Source organism: Halichoerus grypus, chromosome 6 (genome assembly GCF_964656455.1).
Source record: "Halichoerus grypus chromosome 6, mHalGry1.hap1.1, whole genome shotgun sequence".
In the NCBI taxonomy this organism is placed as follows: Eukaryota; Metazoa; Chordata; class Mammalia; order Carnivora; family Phocidae; genus Halichoerus; species Halichoerus grypus.
Window position 1 is genome coordinate 16,625,389 of NC_135717.1, and position 27,925 is coordinate 16,653,313.

Sequence of the window (27,925 nt, forward strand, 5' to 3'; positions counted from 1 at the left end):
TCCTTCCTGAGGCACTTTGGAACATGGAAGACAACCATCTTCCCCTTTAATCTTCTCTTCAGAGTGCAACAAATATCTCGAATTCCTTTAGGTGCTCTGCTGTCTCTGAATTATGGTGAAGTAACCCAAAAATTCAATTCCCAGAGCATATGTACTCCAAGAGCCATGTACAAGAATGTCCATAGCAGCAAGATTCATAATATCCCCAAAATGGAATCATCCCAAAAGTCCACCAAAAGAAAATGGATGAATTGTTAATATATTCATATAATGGAATACTACAGAGTAATGACAACTACAGCTACACCCAATATTGATGAATCTCACCAACAATGTTAAGTAAAAGAAGCCTAACATAAAAAGAATACATAGGATTCCATTTATATAAATGTTCAAATGCAGGCAAAACTAAACTCCATTGTTAGAAGTCAGAATGCTAGGTATCTGTGTGAAGAAAGGAAGGAGCAGTGATTGGGAGAGGTCTAAAGGAGGCTTTGGAGTGCTGTCAATGTTCAATTTCTTGACTGAATGGTGGTTTTCAGATGTTAGCTTTGTTAAAAGCTATGTTCTCATTTTGGAAATTTTCCTGTATATGTGATATACTTCACAATTTAAAATGTTTAAAATATTACCGGGAGGCCCAAGATAAAGGATATGAAAATTCATTATAATCCTACAGAGCTTCATATCCAGGGCAGAAATTCACTGCAGCTGCCATCCAACCCTTTCATTCCTCTCTCAACTCTGGAACCAAAGCGTCTGGGTTCAATGTCAGCTCTGCCTCTTACTAGCTGTATGACCTTGGGCGCCTGCTTCCTCAACTATAAAATGAAAACAGTGGGACCTCCTACTGAGTGGCTGTGAGGGCTGAAGGAGTTAGGTGATAGAAAGCGCCTAAGACTGCAGCCTGGGACACAGGAAGCACTCCATGAAGAGTAGCTGCTGCGGCTCCTCTTCCTATCTGGCCGCAGGGTCTCTCTGCTGATGTGCAAGGGAGAAGCTGGGGTTTTTCCAAGAAGGGAAACTTACAGGAGAAGGAAAAACGAAAAATCCTCTTGGAGCTCCTAAGTAAGGGAAAACGCAGACTTTTGCCATCAGTCAGATGTCCAGTCTGGCTCTTGCCAAGGGCCCAGGGAAAGTAGGGGAACAACAATTAGACAGGAACATTTCACCACTAAAAAAGATTTTTATTACAAAACAAATTCTAATAAAATCAGGCCTGGTCTTCAACCCCACCTCTGGGTCGAGGCCCCTAGGATGTAGTAGGCTGGGGGAAATAGGGGATGGTGGGCACTGAAAGAACAGAGCAGGCTGGCCTCCCTTCAACAGTTTCAGCTGCTGCCTCCTTTTAGAAAGGTCTAGAAGAGTTCTTCCAAAGACCTTTGAGAGAGGCACCATCCTTCCAGCCAGGAAGGACCACTGCCGGCCTCAGACCCTAGCAATGCCGCACTGCAGGATCCAGGAGGTCTCGCTGACTCTCAGCAGAGGCCACCCAGGGTCACTCAGCCTGGGCGATGGCGTAGGAGAGCAGCCACAGAAGCAGGGGGCCCAGAATGAGGACAGCAAGCCAGACGGCAAAGCTGGCCAGGATGAAGTTCCGGGCCCGGGCCCCCCAGTGCACTGCCTCCTCGAACCGGCCTGCCTTATGCCGCTCTTCCGCCTGTGGGGGCAGGTTTTTGGTTAGGTTCTCCCCCTGCTTCTGCCCCAAAGTGCCCACTGCCCCACACCAATCCTCCATCCCTGTCATGGCTCAAAACCTGACACCCAACCCCCCTGCCCTCCCTTTCCAATGTCTGTTTCTCATGCCTCATCTGCAAAGTAAGGCTCCCACTCAGCACTGTGTACTTTTCCGAGTAGCCACTGTTAGCTCACAAGATCACATATGGGAAAGTACTTTTCAATCCTTTTATCCCCCATCCTTTCTACTCATCCCACGTTCATTCAGAATTTGGAATCCTTGGCAAGAAACCGAGGGCTATCTTGGAATATTTCCCTCCCGTCCAGCCAAACAACACCCCCTTCTCATTAGCCCAATGGGCCTCATCGCTTTCATTATTAAGGATTCTTTTTATGATTTTGACCTGACAAAACTAGAAATTCTCATGCTGATAAGAATACAGTTTCTGATTGTTAAAATACAACCAGGGTTGAGAAAATTCCAGCATGCTATTTAAGTTAGCCTGTGTGGCCTTTCCAAAGGTACATGTGCAGTCCCGGTGTTTGGAAATGGTGGAGCCCTCTCAAAAACCCCACAGCTTCTTCCCGACTGCTACAGATTGCTCTAATCACTGCTCAACTGCCTCGAGTCCTGCCACTTCCAATCCATCCTCCAGGTAGGCCCTGAAACACAGACCTGACCATGTCACTCTCCTCTGCAAAAACTCTTGAAAGTACTCCCCACTACTTTCAAGGTGAAGTTTAAACTCCAAGCACAGCATTGGGAGGCCCTTAGGAATCTGGACCCTCTGGCTTCATCTGTCACCATTCCTCACTGGTCTGGTCGTGTGAACTAATAGTCCAGGCCTTTGTACACACTGCTCCCTTTACCTGGAATACTCTTTCAACTCTTAGTCACTAATCCTTTAAGGTTACTTTCCCGTCACCTACTCTACATACACACGTATGTAATCACACATACATATCCTCCCTAGCTTCCAGAATACCTTGTGTTTCCTCCATCACAATACTGATGAGCTACATTCCATTAATTACCCATTTTCACAGTTCTCTCTTTCATCAGACTGTGGGCCCTTTGAGGGCAGGAACCATGTCATTCTTATTTCTGACACCAGGCCCGGAGCCAAGCTGACAGGTACTTAGTAGCTGTGCGATCAATGTAGACAGATCATTGCCTAACTACACCCGCCCCGTGCTCCCATAGGCATTGCATTCCTCACCTTGATGGCAAACACAAGGGCCACGACTCCCAGGCAAGAGCAGCCACAGATAATGCTAGTAGCCGCCAAGTAGCGGAGGCGGAGCCAGCAGCAGCGGATGGGGGATGGAGAATGAGCAGCTCCCATGTTGCTCACCAAGGTGTCCACTGCCTTCTCCTCGTCCTCCATCACCTGTGGGCGATAGTCAAGGTAATTGTAAGCCCAACAACTGAGCCATCGGCCTGGCTGGGTCAGACTCCACCCCTCTCTCTGATGTGTCCTCGTGACCTGGCCCAACTCTCAGGAATGCTGCCTTACTGGGGAATTCCCCTCCTGACTCAGAGACCAAAGAGCGGAAATGTGCGGCCGGAATCCTTTTTTCTCAGCCTAAGATTCTGAGTCTTTAAAGGCAAGCCGGCACCAACATAGCATTATCTGTATTACTTAACTGTTTTGACAAGTAGGGAAAAACAAAATGACAGGTGCACACTGACAAGCAGGAGAAACACAATCTCAAAAGCTGCTAGGAATCAGACTACACAAATCAGTGATTTTAAACTGTATTTCAAAGGGCCTTAAAATTCTCTGAAGTCCCTCAGAAGCTGCCCTTGAAGATTAAGGAGGGGTCACAAAATGGCACCCTAAGCCCTGGTACCCCACTTCAAGCAGAGCAGCCACTTCATGTGAAAACAGTGGATGAAAACACAGGGATGGGGGAAAAGAGGGAGAAAGGACCCATCTAAGCTCTCTTCATAGTTGAGGAAGCTGAACATCGGAAAAACCTTACCTCCCCAAATTGGGCCTCCTTCGCTATGCTGACTCCCTGCCACCTCTTTTCTCCATTTTAACCCAGACCACACAATATATTCAGATTAACACTATGACCTCATAACCCACACAGAAACCTGCTTAATCATTCCTCATCTCCCTAACTTCTCAAGTCCTCTGAGCCGTGGCATCAAACCACCTTTCCACCCTCATCTCCAACCATCCCCCTACATCCTACACAAACGGAGCCATTTACAGTTCTCTGAACACAAGCAATAAAGGATAGAGTGAAAGGAGGCAAGATAAACAGAACCCAAAGAATCTCTGCCACAAGGCTGCAGGAGAGTGGGTATGAGGAAAGAACTGATGAGGTTAACATAGATACAGTCATTAGGGGGAGAATGCAAGGAGAGGGTCCAGGGAGTTGAGACCAAAGAAAATGTAAAAACGAACAGGGGCTCTTACCTGGCTATAGGCCTCGAGGGACTGTGAGTTTCGGCTCCTGCCTCAGGTTTGATTTGGCTTGGGTGGAGATGGAGCTGACTCAGGTCTCCAAGCCAAGCCCAGGGGTGGGGTTGGGTGGCCAGAAAAGCCCCAGGAGCTCAGAAGGGGGTGTGGCTGACTCAAACTAGTTTGGCAAGATGGAGGAAAGCAAAGGGGTGGAGGGGAAGGAACAACTGGAGGTAGGATGCCTGCCTTCTGGAAAAGGAGTGAAAGCACCTGAGCAATGGGGGTAAAAGCAGGGAAAAGTCTGAGGCATCAGAGAGCTCTGAGGGAAAAGCCCAGGAACTAAGGGAATAGGAGGAAAGAAAAAGTTATGAGTTGGAGTGACTTAAAACTGAAATTTTAAGGAAAGGCACCCTACCAGATCAGATTTGCCAAATCTTCCTCCTCTTGGGTGATTTCTGCCTCAAAGACACATAATTCTGGGTTAGAGATCAGGTACTAGGGTTTTGGCAAGAACAAGAGAGAGGAGGAAAACGGTGCCCAAGTTCCCACCCAACCCTCCACCAGACCAGAAAATCAGAAGCCTCCTTACGCGGATGCTCATACAGAAACTAAGTTTATTATTTTTTCTTCTTAAAAAAAAAAGAAAAAAAAAAAACTCATGGTAGAGAGAAGCCCCTCCCCCTTCCCCTAAGGGTGGGGGGCTGTGAAAGATAGCTGGGGAATCAAGTACAAGGGGGTGGGGACAGAGACTATCTTGCCACCCTTAACACTGCCCAGCCATGTGGGGTGGAAGGGAAGGGGTATGTGAAGAGCCCCATTTCCATGACAACCAGTTGCCTACCCCCTACTTTGGTGGAAAGAAGGGAGAAGGCCCCTATGTCTCCCTGGAGGCTTTCCCCCTCAAGACTTCAAGTAGTGGTTAACAGAGTCAGGCCTGGTTGTGGAGGAAGAGGGGCCATGGCAGAAAGCCTAGGTGGAGGAGCAGCCCACTCACGTCTTGGCCTTGCGGCCTCTGTGACTAATAGTAGGGCCAGCCAGGTGGGGAGGGGCACTGCTGCGCAGGATGCGCTGGTCCCCTTGGTTGGTGGCCCCACCAAGTCGGCGGGGGCCAGGCCGGCGACGTGGGGTCCCATCCCCGTCCTCCTCCTCACCTGAGGCTTCAGCCTCAGACTCCTCTACTGAACCCTCAGGTCCCAGGGGACTTGGGGGCTGTAGGCGGCCCCGCTTTGCCAGCCCAGGACCGCCAACTGGGGCCCCTGCCCGTTTGCGAGGCACCTTCTCAGTCTCTAGTGGGGGGACCAGAGACCCTGGACGCAGCCGGGTCGAGCGCAGTTTTGGAGCTAACGAGACCACGGGAGGTGTCAATTCTAACCCGCCTGGCCCGCTATCTGCTAAATCCAGGTCATCCTGAATTACAGCCACCACCATGGACCCTTCACTCTTTCGTCCCCGCATTCCCTCCGCTTCCAGCCGCAAGCGGGCCAGGCGGGTGAGGGGGCGGCTTCCGTCCTCATCAGAGGAACTACCCTCGCTCTCCCCCTGGCCCTGGGGTTGCCGCCGCCTCCCCAATCCACAGCTCTCAAGGACAGAAGAGCTGTCACGGTCCAAGACAGGGAGCTGGCTGGGCCGAGGTGATGGTGGATTCTTGGGAGGTCGGCCCCGCTTCCGCTTGGGTGGGGATGTTGACATGGTGAGATTGGTGACAGTGTTGGCGACAGTAGCAGTGGGACAGGCTAGGAGTGGTGGGAGTGGTGGCAGGGGAGGTGGTAGCGGGAGTGGCTGTGTCCGGCTCTCTAAGTTGCCATCCCCTGGAGAGGAAATGGTCCCAGGAATGGGCAAATCTCGTGCCTTAGGGGGCCGCCCACGCCTTCTTTTCTCCACAGGTGAGAGGATGATGGGCTCGGGTCTGTGAATTGGCTGGGGTCCAAGAGGCTGGGGCCCAGGACTAAGCTGGGGTCCCAGGACAGGCTCCGGAACAATAAGGGTCTCAGCCCCAGGGACTGGGTCAGCCCCATTGGTTTTTCCCTTAGGGGTGGATGAAGGTACCTCATCCACCCCTCGCCCAGCATCTGCTGGAGACCTGTTCTTCTTGGGGGGCCTCCCCCTCCGACGTTTCACAGCTGGAGGGGTGATGGCAAGCAGTGCCCCTTCTCCATTCTCTGGGCTGCCCCCACCAGTCACCCCCAGCTCAATGCGACGGCGAGCTATGAAGGGCTGCTGAGTTGGGGTGGGCAGTGTGGATGGGGGAGCAGCTTCACAGGGCCCACTGGTGGGAGGTGAGGATTCTGGCCCCGACATGCTGCGGGCAGATGGGCTTCCCGGGCTGGCACCAGTCTCAGAGACTCCAGGCAATAGGGTGCTGGCAGTTCCCCGCTGCTGTCGCCGTCGCCTCACCAATTCCTTCTCCTCAACCACAGTCACCAGCCGTCCTGGCAGCTTGCGGAGCACTTTGGGGCCTGGAGGCTGCCCTGGCCGACCAGCCCCCTGACCCCTAATTTCTACATCAGCACTGGTGCGACGCCGAGGGGGCCGGGCAGGTGAAGGACTCTCAGGCGAGGAGGTGGCGGAGGATGAGGTTGATGGGGCTGCGACCTCTGCTGAAACAAGTTCCTGTGTCTTCTCTGGGCTGGAGGTTGGGGTCTGGGCCTCCACCAGCTCTTCTGAGCTCTTGTCAGCTTCCAATGGCTCCGGAAGTAGCTCATCAGATGCTGAAGGTGGGAGATCCAGCCCATTGCTCTCACTCAGACACGAGGGCACCTCCTCACCATCAGGCAGCACTGTGAGGATGGTCCCCTCAGCAGGCTCTGGCACTTCCTGCTCTTGACCGTTGGGGACGCTGTCAGCCTCCAGGGTTGGGCTAGGTGCAGAAGAGGCGAGAGAAAGGTTCTTCTCTGATATAGGCAGGATCTCAACAGCAAGTGGCAACAGATCCTTAGGGGGCACAAGAGTAAGCGGGGAAGTCTCGGAACTGGCCATATCAGCCAGCTCCGGGGACTCAGTAGATGCCAATGCTTGTGCACACAGCTCTGTCTCAGGCCCCAAGCCAAAGGGGAGGTTGGTGACTGGGGGGGAGATGGGCACAGAAGGTAGACCAAGCAGGAGAGGGGAAGAAGGAGTTGAGAGAGAGGTTTGGGTGGGAGGTGGGGTATGAGCTGGTGGAGGGGTACAGGCAGGAGGAGGGGTACAGGCAGAAGAACAAGAGGGAGGAATCTGTGAAGGAGGGAGTGGGGGAGAAGGCAAGATATGAACAGGAAGCATGGTTACTGGATTTGGAGCTGAAATGGGGATCGGGGCAGGGATTGGAACAGGGATTGGGGCAGGAATTACAGCAGGAGCTGAAGCTGGAGTGGGTCGAGGCCTAGGTGCTGGCCGGGGAACTCTCTCCCTGGCAGGGCTGCAGCGTGGGGGTGTGGAAGTGCTACGGGTATGATGGGTGGATGTGACAGGAGTGTGGTTTGCCCCTTGAGTCTCAGCCCGGGCTCCACGAAGACGCTCACTGACGCGAGTCCCTGGCCTTTCAGGGGCCTTGGCCTTCTTACTGCGCCGGTGACTGCCTCCACCAGTCCCACAGGAAACCTCATCCCCAGCCCCTGGCCCCTCCTCCTCCTCTTGGGGTAGGCGGAACACCTCCTCCTTGGCTTGGTCCAGGTCCTTGCGGGCAGCTTCCACTTGTTCCTACCAACAAGAGAGCCCAAACAGTGGGTGGTCAGAGGGAAGCAAGCAGGGTGGGAAGTGGGTAGAAAGCAGCCACTTTTCACTTCGGTCCCCACTCCCTAGAAATACTCACTTCTGCCTGCTTGAGCTCCTCTCGGCTCACCTCCTCCAGTGAAGCTTCCAAGAATTTCATGGCATAGCGCTCAATGGGGGTCAGCTGTGGGAAGGAGCAGTAGTGATGAACGTAGGGACTTGGTAACCAGGGCCCATCACCCTTATTTTCACCAGAGAAGATAGGAGGAGGACCACAAGGTCCAGAGGAAGAAATTGTGAAGGGTGAAGTTGAGAACTACTGGGTACAACACTGACCTGTTCTACAAGGGCAGCGATTTCCTGCTCAGCTCGGGACATCTCTTCATCCTCAGCCCCAGGCCGGCTGGCCTCCTCTCCCTCACCAGCAGGAAACCCATCATTCTCATTGAATTCTGCAAGTTCAGCCACCTGTTCGGCCTTGGCCTGGGTGGCCGCACGGATATCCTCTTCATCCTCTGCCCGACACAGTGCCTGCAAAGATGTGAGGAAGAATAACCAGGAGAATTAAAGAACTCTACATCCTGTGGTTTGATTCTGACAAAAATTTGAGGCCCCTTTTATATCGAACCAGGTATATAACTGAACTCAACTCTCTTCTGAGCCCTCAAAGTTATCAAAACAATGCAGTATTCCACATAGGATGAACCATATTTCACTCGGAAGCCCACCAGTGTGAAAGTAACTACTTTTTTTGTTTTTTTTAAAGATTTTTATTTATTCATTTGACAGAGAGAGACACAGCGAGAGAGGGAACACAAGCAAGGGGAGGGGAAGAGGGAGAAGCAAGCCTCCCACAGAGCAGGGAGCCTGATGCGGGGCTCGATCCCAGGACCCTGGGATCATGACCTGAGTCGAAGGCAGATGCTTAATGACTGAGCCACCCAGGCACCCCGAAAGTAACTGTTTTAGAAACCTCTAGTTCTGCTTCCTTTTCCATTCAAGTCAGTCTTAGATCTCCTCAAAAGAGCAGTCCCAGAAAGCCTTAACACAAAAAATCCCTAATTCTTTTTTTGCACTGAGATACCTCTTGACAACAGACTAACCACCTCTGATTTTCCCCTGTGATTAATATCCAGAAAGCTCACACCAAAGTCACCAAGGGATGCAACCTAGAGTGTGCTCAACAATGAGGGGACGGCACCTGGTAGGGAAAAACACCTCCACAGTACTGTACCCTGTAGTTCCTGACATCTACTTATTTTTCCCCCCAAGATTTTATTTATGTATTTGTCTAACATCTACTTCTGAAAAAATACAAATGCCCAGCCTTTGCCCCCCAAAGTCACAATTTAGTAGATTCTCAGATCAGATCCCAGTAATCAGTCCTTTAAAAAAAAGCTCTCCAGGGGCACCTGGCTGGCTCAGTAAGTAGAGCATGCGACTCTTAATCTCAAGGTTGTGAGTTTGTCAAGCCCCACATTGGGTGTGGAGCCTACTTAAAAAAATAAAAAGCCAAAAGGTTCCCCAACTGATTCTAAGCACCCATCAGTGTTTGGAAAACAAGAGATTATACCACATAAAAAGCACTTCTTACATCCACTATTCCATTTCATCCTGTTACTTCCTTCCCATTAGCAGTTCAGAAAAGTGAAAAGATTGATTCCAGGCTCAGAAGATTAAGCAGACTTGCTCAACAAACACAATTAGTAAGAAGTGCTGTTAGAATTCAAACCTGTAACTGAGAATTCCAAATCCTGTCTTTCTTCTATGAAATCTTATGAACGAATAAGCAATCTACTCACAACTATTAAAGGCCAACAGTCATCTGAGAAGCAGCAGAAACATTCTTTCCCCCTGGAAAACCCACACCGTAACTATTAGCTCTACTCTATAGAGATTGCCTGCTCTTTTTTCACCTGCTCCAGGATATGGGTCTGCTTGCTGGCCACAGTCTCTTCTTCCTCTTCAGGGGCAGAGGGTACAGATGAGCCAGATGGCTCTTCCAGGGGCATATCAAACAGCTCTCGGATGGTCTGCTTTGGAGAGAACAGGAAGAAGTGTCAGAGCCCATGGAATGCTGGGCCCCAGTCTACTATGAGATAATAGCTCTTAGAAATAATCAGAAATTGCCACTAGTTGAATAGGCAGATCTGTGGAGACCAAAGCATCTTCTTTATTTTTTTAAAAGATTTATTTATCTTAGAAAGAAAGAGAGAGCACACACATTTGAGGGGAGGGGCACAGGAAGAGAATCTTTCAAGCAGACTCCTTGCTGAGCGTGGAGCCCAATGTGGGGCTCAATCCCACAAAATCACAGCCTGAGCCGAAACCAAGAATGGACGCTTCACCGACTGAGTCACCCAGGAGCCCCAGCATCCAGTTTAATAAGCAGGAGCAACTCCTGTGGGCATAGCAGTTCTCTCCCGCATAGACTGGGAGATCTTAGTACCTGTTTAAAATAGGCTGTGGTGAAGTTGCCTCCCTCAATGGCCATGTCTCCCAACATTCTCTTCTGATTTGCCTTTTTTAGGATGTTCTCCTCCACTGTCCGTTCACTGATAAGTCTAGGGAGTGATGAAGGCCATGTGTAAACAGCCAAATACATTAATAAAACCCTATCAGTAAAGAGGATGCAAGGTGAGGGGACACTAGGCAATACCTGTAGATGTGGACATCTCGGGTCTGGCCAATTCGGTGACAGCGATCCTGGGCCTGAGCATCCATGGTGGGATTCCAGTCGCTGTCATAAAAAACAACAGTGTCTGCTCCTGTCAGGTTCACACCCACACCCCCACTCCGAGTTGAAAGGATGAAGCAGAATATGCGTTTGTCTGCATTGAATCGTTCCATCAAAGCCTAGAGAGAAAGAAAAAAGACAGTATCAGGAGATGTATCCTCTGAAACAGACCGAAGGCTTAGTGGTGCCCCTTCTGGAACCCTAAGGTCTGCAAAATGGGAGATAATAGCTGAGGTGGGCCTTGAAGGGCTGCAGATGCCTGGGGTTACCTGTCTCTGTTCAACTCTAGTAGACCCATCCAGACGCAAGTAGAGGTGGCCATGGTAGGTGAGAAACTGTTCCAATACATCCAGCATCCGGGTCATCTGGGTGAATATGAGCACCCGGTGGCCCTCCGCCTTGAGCTGTCGCAACAGCACTGCCAATGTCTGCAACTTTCCTGAAGAAAAATGAAGGGTACAGGGACTGAAAGACTGTGGTTGAAAAATAATAAAACCTTTAGATGAGGGTTTCAATTAGCCTAGGAGATCAAAAATATTTAACTTTAGGGGCACCTGGGTGGCTCAGTGTCTGACTCTTGGTTTCGGCTCAGGTCATGATCTCAGGGTCATGAGATTGAGCCCTGTGTTGGGCTCTGTGCTCAGCGCAGAGTCTGCTTCGGATTCTCTCTCCCTCCCCATCCCACCCCCATAAATGTGCTCTTTTTCTAAAATAAATTATTTTTAAAGAAATATTTAACTTTATTTTATTCCCTTATGGGATCCTCCTCTTCAGTCTGCTCCTGTCTTGGATCTATCTTCTGTGTCTAACCAGGGGTAGGATAACATATAGACACCTTGGAAAAAAGGGAACCCTCAATGGTGTATGAGCAGGAAGAAAATCCTTAAGAACTACACTGAGTTATGCCACCTAAAACACAAAACAGATTCACAGGACAGACATCAACAACATCCATTGGATGTCATGACTTACATACAAGGATTGAAGACCCCTGAGATCAGAACCATGGAGAGAGGATCTTATGAAGTTATCTAGTTCAACCTCCCATCAAACACAGAAATACCTTCTACAATGTTTCTGGTAAATCAGTTTCAACGCTTTTAACAAAGACTTTCATCTACTCTAAATGGTTTGAAATGTTACACAATTGTTTTTTTATGAAAATATTTTTTGAGTGTATGTATTAATAAAAATTTTGCTGTCTTATATTCTAAGGCCATTTAAAAAATCTCCAAATATGTTACTACAGAAATATCTCTGCTGGGTTGTGGCAGAAACAATTCACTACTGCCCAAAAGATATTCTTGATTAATAGAACCTGATTTACATTGTAGACACGCTGGCAGAGATCCCTTGATTCCAGGGATGATAAGCCCCAACCCAACCCCAAAAGATAAATCATGATTGGTCTAAAAAAGCCGTAGTTCCTCTTTGCCATTTCCCTTTGTCAGTGATTATTCTAGGGATGGGCATATGGCCCAAATTAAGGCAGTGAGCTGTGAAGCAGAGTCAATAGGGAGAACTTTCTCCCCATTCCCCAAAAAGAGAAACTTGCTGAGAATATTTTATCTCAAGCCCTGCTTCCTGCTCAGAGTATTGCAGTGCTCCCTGGAGTTGTGTGGCAGCCATGATAAGACCATCAAGAAATAAACATGAGAATAAAAAGATAAAAGCTAAGGATGCAGAAAGACCAGAAGGTCCTGGGTCCATGAAAACATCAGTAAGCTGAACCAGTCATATACCACTATTCTCAGAATTTCTCATTAAGGAAACAATAAATGCTTGCGGGTGAAGCCACTATTGGTCAATTTTCCATTACTCCACAGCCAAATGCATTCTAACCAACAAGATTCTAACCAAAGACAGGAAAATCCTTGTGTTTTCCCAAAACAAAACTTACTATTTACTGTGCAGTCTTTTACCACCTTGCACCTTTCCCCACGAATCTGAAAATCCTCTGCTGCGCTATCTTATTTGCCACTGTATCCCAAATGATCAGCAAAATACAACAAATAGAAAATAATTACTGAATGAATGAGTTAGCACACATTTTCAACTGTCATCAAAGTCAAATTCATGAATGCCAAGAATCCATAAGGCCTACACTTCTCCATCTTGCCTATAAGCATAGCCTGAAAAACTGTCTAATGTTTAACGAAATTCACAAAAATCTATGTATAGCATCCCTTTGATATAGTGCTACTAACAGAGGAGAAAAAAAAGTCAAGGGATCCTCACTGATCAATGAACTTACCACAATCATACTGGATGAGCCTCAAGTCAGGGAACTGGGTGCGCATATTACACACAATACGGTGCAAAGGACGAGCCCGGGGCCAGAGCTCACAGGCCAACTGCTCCTGGAAGGCTGCCTGACGTGGGGCCAGCCAAGGAGGTGGGTGGCAGGCATGCAGGGAAGGGGGAGGTGCCTCCACAGGAGGCATGACAAAGATGAACCTGTGAAGGAAGAAGGCAAGCAGTATAAAAGATGGAATTCTGAAAGGCCCCAAAAGTGCACCTTCACCAGCCCTAACCACTACATCCACTCAGAGGCCCCAAGACCCGCTTCTGCCAACCTCTCAATGATTTCTGACAGCTGGTCTAGTCGTTGCTGGGGAAACAGTACAGCCTGGCGGGCAGCCTCGGTATAAGTCCAAAAGGTGGGGTGGCTGGGGCCAGGAGAACGAGGGCCGATGGGGCTGGCAACAGGTTGGGGCAGGGTACAGAAATCCAGGACTTCAGTCCCATACACAGGTGCCAGGGCCCCATGAGCCTCACTAAGTTGGAAAATCCGTTCCAGGCGTTCAGACCGCTGCCGCTTCCGCTTTTCCTCCAGAGAGTCCTGGGGATGAAAGAAAAACAAAAACAAAAACAAAAACACAGAAAAAGTAATCAGTGTCCTCATAGAAAACCTGACCATTCATCCCAGAATTAAACATAACCTATAGAAACCACAGGATTCAAAACTACATTACACTTTTAGTGGTTTTCAAGTTGTCAATAATGAGAATTGCTCCTTTCAAATGTTATATGAAATAACTTCTCGGCAAAAAAAACTGATCTTCCTTTGCATGCTACCAAAACAGAATGCCTGAATATTCAAATTTAAGATCTGTGTATCTAATAAGTTCATAAAATAAATGATTTCTGGGAAGTTTCTTAACACTTATTCCACAACATTCAAGTTAATTTGCCTTCTTGAAGTGGATCCAAAACAATTATTAAAAACCCTCCTCCAATCACTGAGCAGGACAGAGTGGCTAATCAAATCCATGGCAGGTTTCTGCCAAGGGCCAAACTGGAATGGGGTAGGATGGGAAAAGCTAATCACACATCTAGACTTCATCACCCTAAGAGAGAAAAGGGGCAAATAGGAAATCTGTAGGACTTTGACCCAGTCTTTTCCCATCACTAGCACAAGGTTTCACAGGCTATAAAACTACCTCTTTTTTTGCAGCACTTACCAGATTGGTACTTTTACATCTGTATGAGTCTTTGACTAATGTCTTCTATCCACGAAACTAACCATAACACGAACCGGATCTGATCTTGCTCACTATAACCACCCACTACGTAGCTCAGTTATCTGGCACCAAGTAGGCTCTCAATAAGTAGCTGCTATTAGAATGAACAAATGAAGGAAATGGGACCCTAGGAGATGGTCCTGAAAAAAAGCAATGTCCCAAATCTACCTTCCTGACCGCTCCCTTAAACTTGACCTCTTAAGCTCCTGGTGATCAAGGTAAAAAAGGAAAGCATCCTAGCAGAACAGGCCAGCTCTCAAAAGTAGTAGCAAAGGAGAAAATATTTGCAAATCATGTATCTGAAAAAGTATTTGTATCCACAATATATAAAGAACTCTTTCAAATCAGGAAAATAACCCAAATAAAAAGGGTAGGGGCGCCTGGCTGGCTCAGTTGGTAGAGCATGGTCTTGATCTTGATCTCAGGGTTGTGAATTCAAGCCCCAGGGTGGGTGCAGAATTTACTTAAAATCAAAAAAATTCTGAAAATAAATTTAAAAAAATAAATTAGAAACACAAAGGATCTGAATATCTAACATTTCTTCAAAGAAGATACACAAACGGCCAACCACTGAAAAGATGGTCAACATCACTGGCCATTAGGAAAACACCAATCAAAACCACAAGATACCACTTCACACCCACTAGGATAGCTATAATCAAAAAGACAAGTAATAGCAAGTGTTGGCAAAGATGTGGAGAACCTAGAACCCTGATGTGCTGCTGGTGGGAATATAAAACGGTATAGCCACTTTGGAAAACAGTCTGATAGTTCTTCAAACAGTTAAACATAGCTACTTTCTGACTCAGTAATTCTGCTCCTAGGCATACATCCAATGTAACTGGAAACATATGAAGACACAAAATCTTACAAGTGAATGTTCATAGCACCATTATTCACAACAGCCAAAAAGGAGAAATATTCCAAACGTGTCCATCTACTGATGAACAGATACATAAAATGTATATCCACACAATGGAATGTTAATCAACAATAAAAAAAATTCCAACATATGCTACAATGTGGATGAACCTCAAAAACATGAAAAAAATGAAAATGAAATGAAGAGAGCCAGTCACAAAAGACCAAATACCGTATTAACTCCATGGGCAAATCTAAAGAGACAAAGATTAGGGCTTGCCTAAAGTTAGAAGAGATGGAAGGGTTGGAATATGATGGCTAAGGGTGTGTGGGGTTTCTTTTCAGGACCATGAAAATGTTTTAAAGTCACTTACAGTGATGGTTGCAACCTATGTGAATATACTAAAAGCCACTAAATTATACATTTTACATGGGTAAGCTCTATGGTATGTGATCTTTATGTCAAACTGTTTCAAGAAAAAAAGTGTTAAGAAGCTTCTACATACTTGCAAAGCAACCAAAATTTAGCACAGACCATGGAGTTGCCACTCTTGGGCTAGGATCTAGCTCTCTTCTCTCTACTTTCAACAAGCCAGACCAACCTGGTAGTATTAGAAAAAGACCAAAGGTGGAGTTAATGGCACTGCTGGAGTGGGGGCCTGGGGCTGAGGCAAAAAATAAGCAGCAGCTCTGAGTAAGAAGCAGCTCCCTTTATTTTAAAGGGAGAAAAAAACAGAGGTCCTGGAACAAGTCACTCAATCTTTCTTCCTATTACCTCCCGGATTATTTAATTTGAGCTGTGAGTTTAACTTAACCAAACATATATGCAGCCTTACATGTAAAAGAAAAAAAATGGCTACCACAAAGTTCATGGAAGGACAAGAAACAGTTCTTTTTATTGCCCACTTGATCACCGTGGAGGTAAAAAAAAAAAAAAAAAAAAGCCTACAAGAAATAACCATTAGTCAGCGGCTTGTGATCTTTAAAGGAACTGTATTCTATGTTGTCACCCCCCCTCAGAAGTTCAAATACTTGACAACTGTGATGGTTTTAGCAACTGAGAAAAGTCTTCCTATCTCTGAGGAATACCTCTTGTGTGGAAGAGGAGAAAGCAATGGAGTCAACACATTTGAGTTCTCACAAGTTGTGTCACCTTTATAACATCATTTAGCGGACTAGTTTCTTCATCTGTAAAATGAGGCAATTAGATGCCAACACTGACTCAAGAATAATCAAATACCAAAAAGACCAACAGTAACAAGGCAGCCTTGAACATATCAGTAATTCTTCATAGTTTAAAAGCACGTTAGATCCTCAATTACTCCTCTGAGAAAGGCAAAATATAGATTATTATTCCCATTATACAGATAAGAGGACAGGGCCAGGGAAGAGAAGGGACTTGTCCAACTGCACACTCAAGTATCAGGTCCACAAAACTAGGCTTTGTAATTTACCAAGATAAAAGTAACACCGTTCTGTTCCATCCACTCTACCAACACTCCAAAGAAACCCAACTTCCTGTTCCCTCTCTCTGAGGGAGGAAAACTTACCAGATAGAAAGGGGAACGAGGTGGTGGTGGGGGCTGGCGTCGAGGCCGGGGACCACTGAACGAGGTAGCAGTGGATGGAGGACTGGGGGGACCGGGGCGCAATGTCAGCGTCTCAGGCTCATCCTTGGAAACAGGCAGCCGGGATACCATGGTGACGGGCAAGGGAGCAGCGCCAGATGCCGAAACCATAAGGGAGGATGTCTGGGAAGCGGAAGCCTGTGTTGAGACCGGGGCCAGTGCCAGAGTCTGGGCTGCAGCTGGACCCAAGGTGGACACCGGAACTGGGGCAGGGCTCAAGGTCAACGTTTGCACTGAAGCTGGGGTCAGGAGTGAAGCAGATGACGATACTGGAGCCAAAGTCAGCGTGTGAGCTGGGGCTGGGCCCATCGGAGAAGCTGGAGTCAAAGGGGGTGCTGGAGCCAGAGACAGCGTCTGCGATGGACCCAGTGGTGGTCCTGGCGCCAAAGACAATGTCTGGGCTGGAGCTGGTACTAGGGATGACGCTGGAGTCAATGACAATGTCTGAGCTGGAAAAGGCCCCTGAGGGTTCCCCGTTCCCAAAGAGAGGGTCTGAGATGGAGATGAACCACCAAGAGTGGATGCTAAAGCTGGGGCTAAGGCCAGTGTCTGCGTAGAAGCCGGGCTTGGGAGAGGTGATGGAACCGGGGCTGGTACCATGGTCTGAGTTGATGATGGAGCCAACAGAGGAGTTGGGGCTGGCACCAGTGAAGAAGCTGAAGCTAAAGAGGTTCCTGGAGTAGATGAAGAAGCCAGAACTGGAACTGGAGTCTGCGATGGAGCCAGGAGGGGAGCAGGACCTGGTGATGGAGCCAGGACTGGAAGAGGAGCCAGAGAAGGAGCTGGAGAAGGAGCCAGGATTGCTGTCTGTGGAGCCACCATGGGAGCCAAAGAAGTGGCTAGAGCCTGAGATGCAGAAGGTGCTGGAGCCAGAAGGGAAGCCTGAGCTGGAGCTGGATTTGGTGCTGCCGGAAAAGGATTGGCCAGAGCAGAAGCTGGTACCAGGACAGGTGAACATGTTGGGGCCACAGCTGAGTTCAAGCCTGGAACATGTGAAGAGGCTGGAGCCAACAACAGAGGGTGACCAGGTGCCTGAGATGAAGACAGGGGTGGAGTTGTGGCCAAACCTAGAGTCAAAGCTGATGGTGACGGGGAAGCCCCAGCTGGTGCCAAAGAGGGAGGTCCAGGAGCCGCTGAGACAACAGGTGCCAGTGTTGGAGTCACATTGGTCAACAGAGCTGGGCCAGAAGCCGAAACAGGCAAGGGGGTTGAGATGGGGATGGTGAGTGGAGCTGAGGCTGGGGCAGGAGGCGTGGTGGAGACAGAGATGGGAAGTGAAGATGACACTGGAACGGAGACTGTAGAGGACACAGGACTAGCAAGGGGGGAGGAATTGGGAACTGGCATTGGAGAAGAGGCTGGCCCAGGGAGTGAGGACTGCACAGGGAGAGGAGAAGAGATGGTCAAGGGAGCAGCTCCGGGTGCTGAAGCTGTGGAGACAGAGGATGAGTTAGCCCCAGAATTCTTTTCTTGCTCTATTACCCTGTCCCACCCTTCCCCTTACCCCCACGCTTCATCCCTTTCCCAGAAAACCTTCACTCCCACCCTGTGACGTCAAAGATTCAAGGACTCTGACAACTTAACATTTCCTTTCCCTCCAAGATTCTAAGAAGTATACTCTAAGATAAGGCAAGACCTCAGCACCCTAGTTCTGGGGCCCACTACAAACCGAGTCAGTATGCTGATAAACTAGAAATCTATTGTGACTAAGAAATCCTCCGGACCACCCTATGTCCATTCCTGGCAAAAACATCTGCTCTTAGCCACCTGGACTCACCACTGACTTCGGGCGAAGGACTGTGGACCAGCTTGAGAAGGGGCCTCACCAGAGTGGACGTGGGGATGGGGGACCGGGCAGTACCCAGAGTAGGTGTGGGCAGCCGGCCAGGGGTTAATGTGGGGCGTGGAGTCAACACAGCTGGAAGCCCAGAACTCGGAGGCCGGGGTGCTGGGGCCAACGGAGGAACAGGAGTCAGTCCATCCCGAGGGGCCTGTCTCACTACAATCTTCACCACGCCTGTATTATTCACCATGGTTGGTGGCACTGCAAGAGGAAGCTACATTGAGGGAAAGGTAGAAAAGAGACAAGAGACCCAAAGGATGGAAATAGTCCAGGGGCAGGAGAGGGTAGCAGACAGATATTGAAGATACTGGCAAGGGAAAACAACACTGAGGGAAGGCCGGACAGACAGTAGCCCAGGGCATGCCTAAAGGGACCAAGGCCAGCAAGGGCTAAGAAAGTAGGAAGGCCAGGAGCCTCACCCTGGTTAGCAGCAAGCGGAAGGCTGAGGCCAGTGGGGGCAAGGGTGGTGCTGGGGGTCGAAGAAGGCAGCACAGAGACAGGGGTGGGGCCAGGGGTCGGGGCCACGGCCTGGATGAGAGCCACATGGGCAGGCTGGCTGATGAGGTGGTGCTGCCCCCCTGCTGACACCAGGTGCACCACATTCCCTGGGTTAAGGGAAGAGAGAGAGAAAGAGAAGCAGCTATCAGCCGGAGGAGGACAGAGGCAAGGGCAAGAGGAAAAGGAAAGAACAGAGAGGGAATAACTTCTCTAGAATGACCTTATCCCTATCTTTTCCAGGAAAAGACCCCCTCCAAAGATTCCCTTTGGCCCCACCCACCAAAAGCTAGGGAAAGAAACATAAAGACTGTGTCTGAAAAGAACAACAAAAACAGAGAGACAAGGAAGAGGAAAAAAAAGGCAGGACAGGGGGTGGGTTTTACCTACTTTGCAGCGGGCGGGGCTGCCCCACAGCAAGCTGGCGCACCTGCGCACCAGTCAAAGTCAGCTTGTTGCCCTGGATCTGGAAGGTGAGAGGTTTGCTTCCCCCTGCGCTGGCCACTGGACGTTGTGCCAGTGAGGCCAACTGCCCGATGCTGACCACTTCGCCTGCTAGGAACAAAGAAGGGGCTGAATGTACACAGGGAGGACTCTAAGGCCTCTTCGCCCCACGAAGCACAGGTCTCCAGTTCCTCCAACCCTCCCCCCCTCAATTTACCACATTCTAACAAACTCAGCCTCTGAGCCTTTGATGTGCTCCTTCCAATCCCACTTGTTTGCCTAGCAATCTCCTTTATATCTTCTAATGGCCTGCCACCGTACTGAGCTAATCACCACCCCCAACTCCATGCTGCCCTTTGCCCCAAATAACTTCCTACTACTAGGTTTACCACTACTTACTCATCTCTGGGTCATCTCCCCCACTAGCCCGAGAACTCCCTGACAGCTCTTACTTGATTATGAATTTCCACCATATGCCAAAATACTTCACGTACATTAACTACCCAGAATTTTATGCTTTCACATTCCCGAGCTTTTCTCCAGCCCTATAGCATATAAACCTTCCTCCCATCTCAAAGCCTTCGTTCACAGACACCTGAGAACTTACAGGGCAGGCGAGCCTGCATATCAGGAGACAAGATGAGGCGCTGTGGTGCAGGAGTAGAAGCTGGCACTGCCGTGGTGGGAGCAGTGGCCGTGGTGGTAGAGGTGGTGGTGGCAGCAGAAGGGAAAGTATAGCCTGGTGGCACTGTCAGGGGCTTCAACAGGCTGGAGGAGCCTGGAGGCGGGGCAGGGCTCAGGCGAACAGGAGCAGGTGGGGCCGGTTTCAGGGACAGGGTTGGCGTAGGAGGCCGTGAAGTCCCACTAAGGACCCCCAGGGGGGATGGCAACACTGTAGACACAAAGCAAACATCTGTCAGATATACCCTGACTAGAGCCTTAGCCTGCTCCCAGAAATCTCCATACACCCTCCCAACCCATCAAACACCACACCTCTGTCTCCAACTTAGCTCCCTCAACACTCTAATTTCATTACTTCTTCCCCAATCTGAACAATCTGCCTGAGGTAACCCCCAAGCAAGCTGGCCCCCTTGTAACTCACCCTGGGGCAGAGGCCCACTGTTTGGCTGCAGTGGGGGCAACAGAACAGGGCCAGGAGGCCGGGACGCCGGAACAAGCGGGGGCCCAACAGGCGAGGCCGACACCATCAGTGGTGCTGGCAGCACTGGGGGGGTTGGGCCAGGGGTGGGCTGGGTGGAGAGCTCAGGGCCTGGAGGGGGTCGGACCGGGACAGGGCCCATGGGGGTCCGTGGGCTGTTCACCACCACTACTGTACGACCTTCCTGCTTGGGCACTGGCTGCAGCATCCTATAAGAACAAAAACAAAAGGGTGGGTAGGGAGGAAAGGAGAATAAGGAATAGGAAAAGAAAGGAATAAGGAAAATGAAGCAGAAACATAAGACAAAGATTAACAAAAACCAAAGGAGTAAAGGAAAAGGACAGACACAAAGGAGAAAGAGGAAAAGAAATCTAAGATAACCGAAAAGCACCAAGCAGAAAAACGGGAAAACAAATCAGTGACAAACACAAGGGGCCCTCCCAGGACCCTCTTCTCTCCCCCAATTCCACCAGTACTTTGCATCCATCCCATATAAACATTCTAGCCTAGCCTCCAACTCTCTCCTTTCCACCCCAATTTCTGCTCCCAGCCAGCTGTAGCCACCTTTTCTAGGAACCCATCCCTTTACCCCTCAGCCCTGGTACCTGTTGACCTTCATCTTGACTGGTTTGGGCCGGGGTGGGGGGTCAGGAGCAGTAGCCACCTCTAGCAGTACCCGGCGGGACAGGCGGTGCCGGGGTAGAAATGTGTCAGCCTCATATCTAGACACACGACCCTCCAGGCCAATAAGATCAAACCGACCCATGTCTATCCGCTGGTACAAGAAGGAACACAAAAGCATGGTGTCAAAGGGACCAATATGGCAATGATTTCTTGGATATGACACCAATAGCACAGGAAACAAAAGAAAAAAACTGATCATTGGACTGCATCAAAAGATACTACCAACAAAGTGAAAACACAAGTCACAGAATAGCACAAAATATTTGCAAATCATGTATCTGATAAGAGATTAATATCCAGAACATATAAAGAACTCCTACAACTCAACAACAAAACTACCCAATTAAAAAATCAGGCAAATATACCAAATAGATATTTCTCCAAAGGAAATATACAATAAGCCCATGAAAAGATGCTCTACATCACTAATCATTAGGGAAATGCAAATCACAATCACAAGGTACTGCCATCTCACACCTGTTAAGACGGCTATTATAATAAAACAGAAAATACCAGGTGCTAGCAATGATGTGGAGAAATCAGAACCCTGTGCACTGCTTGTGGCAATGTGAAATGGAGCAGCCACTATGGAAAATACTACGGCGGTTCCTCAAAAATTAAAAATAAAACTACCATATGATCCAGCAATTCTGTGTCCAGGTATGTACCCAAAAGAATTGAAAGCAGGGACTCAAACTGGTATTTGTACATCCATGTTCACTGTAGCATTATTTATAATAGCCAGAAGGTGAAAATAACCCAAAGTGTCCATTGATGGATAAACAAATGAACAAAATGCAGTATATACACATGTATAAGTGTAAATATATATGGATATATAGACACAGATATAAAGCAGCAACACTCAAACTTAACAAGGAAGGAAATTCTGGCACATGCTACAAAATGAACCTGGAAAACAATCTGCTGAGTGAAATAAGCCAGTCACAAAAGGACAAATACCATATGATCCTATTTATAATGAGTACCCAGAATACTCAAACTTAGACAAAGTAGAGTGGTGGCTGCCAAGGGCTGGGGGAAAGGGAAGAATGAGGAGTTATCATTTAGTGTGCATGGTGTTTCAATTTGGAAAGATGAAAAAAGTTTTGAAGATGGATGGTGGCGGTGGTCACACAACAATGTGAATGTACCCATGCCACTAAAACATATCCTTAAAAATGATTAAAATGGTAAAATTTGTGTATTTTACCACAACAAAACCAAAAGTTTTGGGGGGAAAAGTGGTCAAAAAGAGAGAAGGAACAGGAAAACAAAATAATATTTAAGTATCACTAACATGCCAGGCACTTTCAAAAATATTAACACAATTTTCACAAACATACCGCAGATAATATGGCCTTTATAATCCCTACTTTCAAGGGCAAGCAAACTTAGGATTAGAGATCAATTAATAATTACCTTGCCCTAAGGCACACAGCTAGAAAACGATGAAACTAGGGGAACAGTGCTCAGTTTACAAGGAGGGAAGGATGCAAAAGGTCGGACTCCTGCCTAAAGAAAAGGATGCAGGGTTGGGGGTAGGGCCAATAACCTTGGGAACAACTTACCTGGAGGGGGTGGACATCAGTGGCCCTTAGCACCAGAGAGGCGGTGCTGAAGCAAATTCCTGGGGTGATGAAGGGGGAGGTAACAGGTCGAGGGTCAAACAGGTTTGGATGATTGCAGACTTTTCGCAGCTGCATCAAGATGTTGATGACACTCATGAAATGGCCTGTAGCTAGTGTCTCCTTAGTTCTGGGAGAGAGGAAAAATAAATGGGGCATCCTGACAATCACATCTGTTCCAATATAGGGCCCCAAGACCCACCCTCGATCCTCCCTTACGTGGTCTGTGCCATGAAGTCATCATAGAGACAGCGCTGACGCTTGGAGAGCCGGCAGCGGATAACATGCTCATATTTTTTAGGCATCTGCTTCTCAACATCCACCTTAACTCGGCGCAGCAAAAAAGGCCGCAAAACCTAAAAGTAAATAAGCAGGATGCTGACAGGAGAACGAGGGCACTGAGCCCCAGCCTAGCCCTTCTAGCTGGGTCTTGGCCTGATGTCCAGCAGAACCCTGGCTCAGCCCTTCAGTAAACACTCATGAAGCCATGAAGCATGCCAGGAATCAATCACACAAAGAGGAATCAAATGTAAGCCCTCCTCTCAGGACTTTACTGTCTGTTGAAAGAGACATATAAAGATGATAATACCACTGCTTAAGAAACGCTTAAAAAAAAAAAAAAAGACACTGAGGGCAGAGTAACTATGCAGAAAAGAGGACTCAAATTACATTCCAAGGAGGAACTGTAAATTTATAATATTATGAAAGTAAATCCAGGAGAGAAGCTGAGAACAAAAACTGTGGCAGTGACAGCAGCATAGAAAACAAAAGGCAAGTCTGAAATCCGAAGAGGTAAAATCTGATAGGACATGGTCTTTATGACATGGAAGAAATGGAAAATAGAAATATAATGAAGGAAAGAGACATAGCTAAAGACAACTCTGGTTTCTAGTTTGATGTACCAAGGTAACGGTGTGATTGAACAAAATGGAGCAGAAATAGTAGGCTTTAAGACTTGAGATATTTGGCTTAAATAGAGTGTATTCAAGAGAAACTCTGAATTAAAAATATCAAGTCAGAAATTTAAAATACAGCTTGACTGGTTAAGAGTAAAAATATAAATCAGAGTGTCTTTAAAGCCTTAAGACATATAAACTGAGACAAAAAAGTTGTCTCATCAGTACGCTGAGACATGTTACTTAGAAACTGGACAAAGCAGTTGAGTGTCTGACTTTTGATTTCAGCTCAGGTCATGATCTCAGAGTCGTGGGATCGAGCCCCGCATTACTCTGCATTCACTGTGGAGTCTGCTTGTCCCTCTCCCTCTACTCCCCCCCCTTCTCTAAAATAAATAAAATCTTAAAAAAAAAAAAAAAAAAAGCCGGACAAAGGAAGAGGAGCCAGAGAAAACAAAAGAAAAAAAAGAGAGAGAGAGAGAGAGAACCCAACGAAAGTTGAGGAAAGCCTGGTAAGAAGAAATCTAAGCAAGGACTGGTCAGCAGTATCATTCTACTCAGAGAATAAAGACAGAAATGTCACTATTAGAAAAAAACAAGTAAAATGATGACTAAGATGAAGTCACTCAATTTCGCAATGGGTCAGTCACTACAACACTGCCACCTGACAACTGAGTGAATTCAGCCCAACACTGCCACCCCTCTCCCTAAAGCTTTTTTAGGTACTGCCCTTAGTTTGCCACTACCAATCCCCCTGCCAAACTGTTATAGGCCCTACCTTGTGGAGACGTTTGACTAGACCTTCATTGTACTCTTGGCTGCCCTCAATCATGCCAGTTAGGGGGTTAGAGAACCATTCTTTAAACTCGCGATGAGACTGGAAGACATGGGGCATCAAAAAGTGCATCAAGGACCACAGCTCCATGAGGCTGTTCTGCAATGGCGTTCCTGTGAGGAGCAGGCGTCTCTGGCTGCAAAGAAACAGAGGGAATTAGAAGGAGGATGATCAGCAAGGTCCCAACCTTCTGAGTATCCCACTCTTTAGGTCAAGTCAACCCTCCTCCAGATCCCCATTTCCATGTCCACCTGTTGAAGTTGAGCAGTGACTGCCAGCGCTGTGACTTGAAGTTCTTGATGTTCTGTGCCTCATCCAGAATGAGATAGCGCCAGTTCTTGCGACGGAAGGCCTGGTGGTCCTGCAGCACCAGCTTGTAAGACGTGATACACACATGGAAGGCATTGGGCTTCGTCCAGCCCTAAAGCAGCAGAAGAAAGCAGCAGACGATGGGGTGAAAAGAAAAGAAAGGATAAAGAAAAGACATGCTAAGGTCCTCGAAGGACATAAATCAGGTATGGAGAAAAGAGAAAGTCCCAGGAGCAGAAGGCAGCAACAGAGAGGGGAGGAAAAGGAACTCCTCTGAGGAAAGGGCCTAAGAGTAAAAGAGGCATCAGTGGGGGGCGGGCGGAGGAGTGATCGATCACATGGAGCGCGAACCTGCCGCTTGAGCTTCCTCTCTTTCTGGGCTCCATAGTAAGTGAGGATTTTAAAGCTGGGGCACCACCGTTTCAGCTCCATCTCCCAGTTCAGCATCACACTGGTGGGGACAATGATCAAATGGGGACCCCAGTTACCTGTTTAGAAAAAGACAGAAAAATGTACAGCATGGTGACTATAGTAATACGGGATTACATATTTGAAAATCATTAAAAGAGATGTTACAAATTCTCATCACAAGGGAAAAAAAGTTTTTGTAACTGGGTGGTAGTGGACGTTAATTAGACTTGCTGTGCTAATCATTTCACAATGCGTACTAGTATCACAACATTATGCTGGATACCCAAAACTCACATAATGTTAGGCGTCAATTATACCTCAACTTAAAAAAACAAAATAGAAAGATTTTAAGCAGAATTAAAAAGAGAGATGGTTAGGAAATACAAACTTTGGGGCTCTGTTCTAGTTCCTCAGGTATAACCCTGACCACTCTACCCCAATGGCCCCCCCTAAGAATCCTAGCACCTACGTTGGCATCTCCATAGTTCCTGACCAGAGTCAATGAAGCCACCAAGATAGCACAAACAGTGAGTGTTTCACCATCCCGAAGCTAGTCACCATTAAACAGGCTTTGCAGGGAGCTGGCCAAGGAGACCCAAGAGGGACGGCCCTGCCTCGTTACCTTTTTCACAGGCCAAGTGGGCAAGAAGGGAGATGGTCTGGATTGTCTTGCCTAGCCCCATCTCGTCAGCAAGAATACCATTAAGCTTCTTCTCATACATAGTAACCAGCCAGTCCAGCCCAATGTGTTGGTACTCCCGGAGCTGACCCCGCAGGAGCAGGGGGATGGGAGTCTTCACCTGGTAGGGAGGAAGAGAGGTATCACAGTAGAAATGAGGCACTAGTCACTGAGAAACAAATAAGTCAAGACATGAGAAAGCAGAAGCTGGTGTCTGGGGTTACCTGCGTGGTGGCCAAGGTATAACCCTTGGGCTGAAGACTTTCAGCTGCCGCAGCGATGTCACTAATTTCCTTCTTAGGGCCTAGAGTAGTGGCAGGTCCTGGGGTGGGAGGTCCACTGCCCCCATCTGCCTCACTCTGCTCTTCATCCCGGGCAAGCAAGTACTCCACCCCAAAGTCATCGTCTTCCTCCTCCTCCTCCTCCTCCTCCGCTTGGCTCTGTGATCGAGACTCCTCAGACTCATCAGACTCAGATTCCTCTGATTCTGAACTGCCGCTTGTTTCTTCCTCCTCTGAACGCTCATCTTCCTCTTCCTCGCTCTGCTCCTCAGCAGATTCTAAAGCACAAGACCAAGGCTTAGCGCTCACCATACCTACTCCCCCAGTGTCTCCCCTCCGGTGTGCCCAGGACCACACATTCACCTGACTGACTGCTACTATCCTCTTGAGGAGCCTCTTCGGCTTCCAGGGCCCCCTCTGGTTCACAGTCAGAGCTGTTAGCCTCAACCTCATCTTCGTCTTCCTCTTCACTACTCCCAGAGCCTGGGGCAGAGGCATCAGAAGCATAGGCTCCCGCGTACTGCTGCAACAGCTCCTCCATAGATAGCTCACCTGGAGAAGAAACAGCGGATAAGCTTCCGGGTGCTTCAAGGGAAAGAGGGTAAAGGAGAAGGAGAGGTCTGAGTGGTGCCAGTTCATTTTATCCAGGTTTCTACAGACACTACTGGGCTTATGTCTGAAGGGAGACAGAAGAGTTTGCTTTCAGCACCAGGCACTACAGCCAAGCCCACAGCCTGGGCTAGAACTGTGGATGATGCTGCCTTCCACTGGGAAGGGTAATATCAAACTAAACCTCTCTTTAAAGTACAAGTCAAACATGGCCAACATCCTCTTACATTAGCTCCACTAAGCTGTTGTATCACTTTGTTCAAACTTCCATCGTAACCAGTCATCACATTCTATTTATAATTATTTGTTTACATCTGTCTTTGTCATTAGACCTGGAGTTCCTCCAAGGGGGGATAAAAAGTGTCTTATTCATCTCTTTATCCCTGGCATTCTGCACAGAAGAGACACCAAGCGGATGCTCAGTAAACGTCTGGTGAATGTCACCTTCTCGAGCCAACTCGCTCAGCTCCATGGCATGATCCACCTCCCCTTCCAACTGCTCCTCAGCTGCTATAGTATCCTCTTCATCCTCCGCTAGGAAAGAGAACGAAGCAAAATCAATGGGAACAGAATCATAGGACCCAGTCCAAGTTGAGGAGAAAAGAAAGCATGAAATGTTAGGTCCAGATAATTTAAAAGGAAAGGGGCAATAGGATAAAGAGAACAAGCCTGACCTTCATCCTCATTGGCAGTAAACTCTTCATCATCCTCATCTGGATGCCAAGGCTGTTTGTTGCGCTGTGTGACAGAGGGTGGGGGCTTCACCTATATGGCAAAGGATGAAAAGGGAGAAGACCTAAGGTTAGAGCAGCAAGAGAAAGGTACAATGTTGAATACGATGTCACAAAACAGTCTCTCTGTCCCACTGAGTCACAGCTGCCACTGGCACAGTCCCAGGGCAAGGACGCAACCAAGGGTTTTCTTTCAGCACCAGCTACCAAATCCTGGCCCCACTGCCTGGAGGAGGATCTGTGAAAGTGCTAGATAAGAAACACAGGCCCCCAGCACCATCCCCACACACTCAGACATATGAGAAAGAGACAGCCTAGTCCAGGAAACACTTCAAGATTATCATCCCAGCTCCAAACCGACAAACCAAGAGGGAGTATTAGGACCATTTC

At 48.2% G+C, this 27,925-nt stretch overlaps 2 protein-coding genes and 1 non-coding gene across 3 annotated transcripts in view; all 3 read right to left on the reverse strand.

Moving 5' to 3' along the window:
- Positions 1 to 1,166: 1,166 nt before the first annotated feature.
- Positions 1,167 to 4,556, reverse strand: TMEM265 (transmembrane protein 265). Its single transcript, XM_036074296.2, has 3 exons — positions 4,110 to 4,556; positions 2,898 to 3,068; positions 1,167 to 1,660 (listed from the first exon to the last, which is right to left on the reverse strand). Exons 2-3 carry the CDS (start codon positions 3,063 to 3,065, stop codon positions 1,499 to 1,501), a joined length of 330 nt encoding a protein of 109 aa, XP_035930189.1. The 5' UTR covers positions 3,066 to 3,068; positions 4,110 to 4,556; the 3' UTR covers positions 1,167 to 1,498.
- A 135-nt stretch (positions 4,557 to 4,691) lies between these two features.
- Positions 4,692 to 27,925, reverse strand: part of SRCAP (Snf2 related CREBBP activator protein) — a 31,590-nt gene continuing 8,356 nt past the window's right edge. Inside the window, exons 9-34 of the mRNA XM_036074266.2 lie at positions 27,479 to 27,569; positions 27,249 to 27,338; positions 26,559 to 26,747; positions 26,139 to 26,473; positions 25,858 to 26,035; positions 25,176 to 25,312; positions 24,767 to 24,936; positions 24,459 to 24,651; positions 23,004 to 23,140; positions 22,728 to 22,914; positions 21,078 to 21,247; positions 20,416 to 20,681; positions 19,921 to 20,205; positions 19,260 to 19,424; positions 18,794 to 18,979; positions 18,309 to 18,575; positions 16,454 to 17,961; positions 13,095 to 13,360; positions 12,773 to 12,975; positions 10,788 to 10,957; positions 10,441 to 10,637; positions 10,231 to 10,345; positions 9,698 to 9,817; positions 8,118 to 8,312; positions 7,882 to 7,965; positions 4,692 to 7,769 (exon numbers count right to left, since the gene is read on the reverse strand). Coding sequence (XP_035930159.1) covers positions 5,085 to 7,769; positions 7,882 to 7,965; positions 8,118 to 8,312; positions 9,698 to 9,817; positions 10,231 to 10,345; positions 10,441 to 10,637; positions 10,788 to 10,957; positions 12,773 to 12,975; positions 13,095 to 13,360; positions 16,454 to 17,961; positions 18,309 to 18,575; positions 18,794 to 18,979; positions 19,260 to 19,424; positions 19,921 to 20,205; positions 20,416 to 20,681; positions 21,078 to 21,247; positions 22,728 to 22,914; positions 23,004 to 23,140; positions 24,459 to 24,651; positions 24,767 to 24,936; positions 25,176 to 25,312; positions 25,858 to 26,035; positions 26,139 to 26,473; positions 26,559 to 26,747; positions 27,249 to 27,338; positions 27,479 to 27,569 — 8,589 coding nt within the window. The 3' untranslated portion in view covers positions 4,692 to 5,084. The remainder of the gene's footprint in view (positions 7,770 to 7,881; positions 7,966 to 8,117; positions 8,313 to 9,697; positions 9,818 to 10,230; positions 10,346 to 10,440; positions 10,638 to 10,787; positions 10,958 to 12,772; positions 12,976 to 13,094; positions 13,361 to 16,453; positions 17,962 to 18,308; positions 18,576 to 18,793; positions 18,980 to 19,259; positions 19,425 to 19,920; positions 20,206 to 20,415; positions 20,682 to 21,077; positions 21,248 to 22,727; positions 22,915 to 23,003; positions 23,141 to 24,458; positions 24,652 to 24,766; positions 24,937 to 25,175; positions 25,313 to 25,857; positions 26,036 to 26,138; positions 26,474 to 26,558; positions 26,748 to 27,248; positions 27,339 to 27,478; positions 27,570 to 27,925) is intronic.
- On the reverse strand, positions 27,660 to 27,788 carry LOC118524213 (small nucleolar RNA SNORA30/SNORA37 family). The gene has a single exon (XR_004911508.1). It is a non-coding gene; the product is annotated as a small nucleolar RNA SNORA30/SNORA37 family (small nucleolar RNA).

Bases quoted from the DNA above. Each gene is read 5' to 3' on its own strand.
- TMEM265 (XM_036074296.2), bottom strand. From the start codon at position 3,065: ATGGAGGACGAGGAGAAGGCAGTGGACACCTTGGTGAGCAACATGGGA. The intron at 1,661-2,897 runs GTGAGGAATGCA...CTGCCCCCACAG, and splicing joins CCCTTGTGTTTGCCATCAAG to GCGGAAGAGCGGCATAAGGC.